Raw genomic sequence first — 1,768 nt, 5'->3', positions numbered from 1 at the left:
TTGACCTGAGTCCCCTACAGCTCAACATAACACCATGGCTTTACTTCTTATACTTCGTTTTTGTACTTTTCTGCTGGATGGTTAAGACCAAGGTAAAGCAGGACCTGTGCAACAGGAGTTGTAGCTTTGGGGCCTGATAAGGTCGGTGAGATCCCCTCAGGATTTATCCTGTTCAACAGTTTTGTTTTAGCGAGGTCAACACCTTTCCAGACAGTGCTGAGACACTTAGCCGTAACCAAGGGCATCTGTTTAGCAACAGGCGCGTGACTGACGCTACTCCAGGTGCTTCAGGCCTGCAGGTCGGAGAGAAGACCTACTGCCACGAAGATGCACTTGGGATGACACAGAACCAAACTTGCTCATTACCGATTACCGCAATAACCTGGGCTGGGGCTGAATAGAAGTAACTGATCAAAGATGACAAGCTCCTGGGAAGGGGGAGGGGCGGAGGACAGAGAGGTGTCCCGCATCATGTTAGTTAGCTCTGTACTAGACTGCAAACCAGCTCGGCCACCAGGAATAGATGCACCGAATGGTTGCGCTGCAAGCACCAAGGCTGTCTGTCCTACCGCTTTCCGTGAGCTAATGGTATAGGGAGATGGTGGATTCGCACAGGCCTGTGGAGTGCGGGGGAAAATTACAGCCGGGTCTGGCGGGCTTTCCATCTTGGAAATGAAATCTTGCTTTACTTCTAAAAAAAAAAAAAAAGAAAAAAAAGTAATTATACAATGCAAGTCAAACTAGCCATCCATCTACAGTCAGTCCTCAATGTCTATCAAAGAATTTTTCATTATCGTGCCACACATCGTAAACCAGCAAGTCCTGATTAGTGAGCTGTAATCCAATCTTGCTCATCTTCCTGTGCCAAAATCTGAGGGGATTACGGGGGGCCAGGGGAAGAATAACGACCTTAGTCTGGGGCGCATCTCGTCTCTGCAGCCTCAGGGACGTGCCCGAAACCTCTCCCCTCGGCGCGAACCCGAAGCGGGCCGTGACCTGGGACCCGGCCGCCGCACGTGGGAGGCGAGCGAAGCATCTGGTCCTGCGGGCTGCCTTCCCTGAGGCGCCGCACAGACCCCGAAAGAGGCTCAAGCTGGCCGCCTCCTCCGACAAAGGCGCCAACTTCTCCCGCCTTCCCGCCACTGCTCACAGCCCAGAGCCGGGCGGAGACCCCAGGGCTGAGGGGGGCCGAGTCTTCCCGACCAGGAACGGAAGCGCCACAAATCCCCCAAGAGGCCACCAGAGCCCACCCACCGCACGGCCGTCTCCAGGTCCTGGGAATGGCGCCTCCCCTAGAACGCTCAACAGCGCGCGGGCGGGACGTCGGCTCGGGGGCGGCAGGGGGCGGGGCGGCGGCGCGCGGGCGGCAGGGGGCGGGGCGATTGGGGGCCGCGGATACTGCGCGGCGGGATTGGCGCGCCGGCTGTGCTCCGGCCCCATCGCTCAGGGAGGGACTGAGCGGGGGAAGGACGGCGATCGCGGCGGGGCGCGCGCGACCAGGGGGGAACTGAGCCGGGGAAGGACGGCGGTCGCGGCGGGGCGCGCCTCAGACCCGGGGGCCCTTCGCTTTGTTTGCAGGCCTCTCCCCTTTCCGCTTCCCGGTTGGGGCGCCCGAGAGCGCCGCCGCCCGCCGCGCTCCAGCCTCCCGCTCCATCCTCCCGCTCCGTCCTCCCGCGCTCCGGCCTCCCGCTCCGGCCTCCCGCGCTCCGGCCTCCCGCTCCCGCCTCCCCCGCTCCGGCCTCCCGCTCCCGCCTCCCCTCCGGCCTCC

At 61.3% G+C, this 1,768-nt stretch overlaps 1 protein-coding gene across 1 annotated transcript in view; it reads right to left on the bottom strand.

Moving 5' to 3' along the window:
- Sfr1 (SWI5 dependent homologous recombination repair protein 1) overlaps nt 1-1,351 on the bottom strand; it is a 4,554-nt gene extending 3,203 nt beyond the window's left edge. Inside the window, exons 1-2 of the mRNA XM_023715462.1 lie at nt 1,255-1,351; nt 570-691 (exon numbers count right to left, since the gene is read on the bottom strand). Coding sequence (XP_023571230.1) covers nt 570-665 — 96 coding nt within the window. The 5' untranslated portion in view covers nt 666-691; nt 1,255-1,351. The remainder of the gene's footprint in view (nt 1-569; nt 692-1,254) is intronic.
- Between the last annotated feature and the right edge of the window lie 417 nt (nt 1,352-1,768).

This window comes from Octodon degus, unplaced genomic scaffold (genome assembly GCF_000260255.1).
Source record: "Octodon degus isolate 3935 unplaced genomic scaffold, OctDeg1.0 scaffold00042, whole genome shotgun sequence".
In the NCBI taxonomy this organism is placed as follows: Eukaryota; Metazoa; Chordata; class Mammalia; order Rodentia; family Octodontidae; genus Octodon; species Octodon degus.
This window is presented reverse-complemented; position numbering and strand designations above follow the sequence as displayed.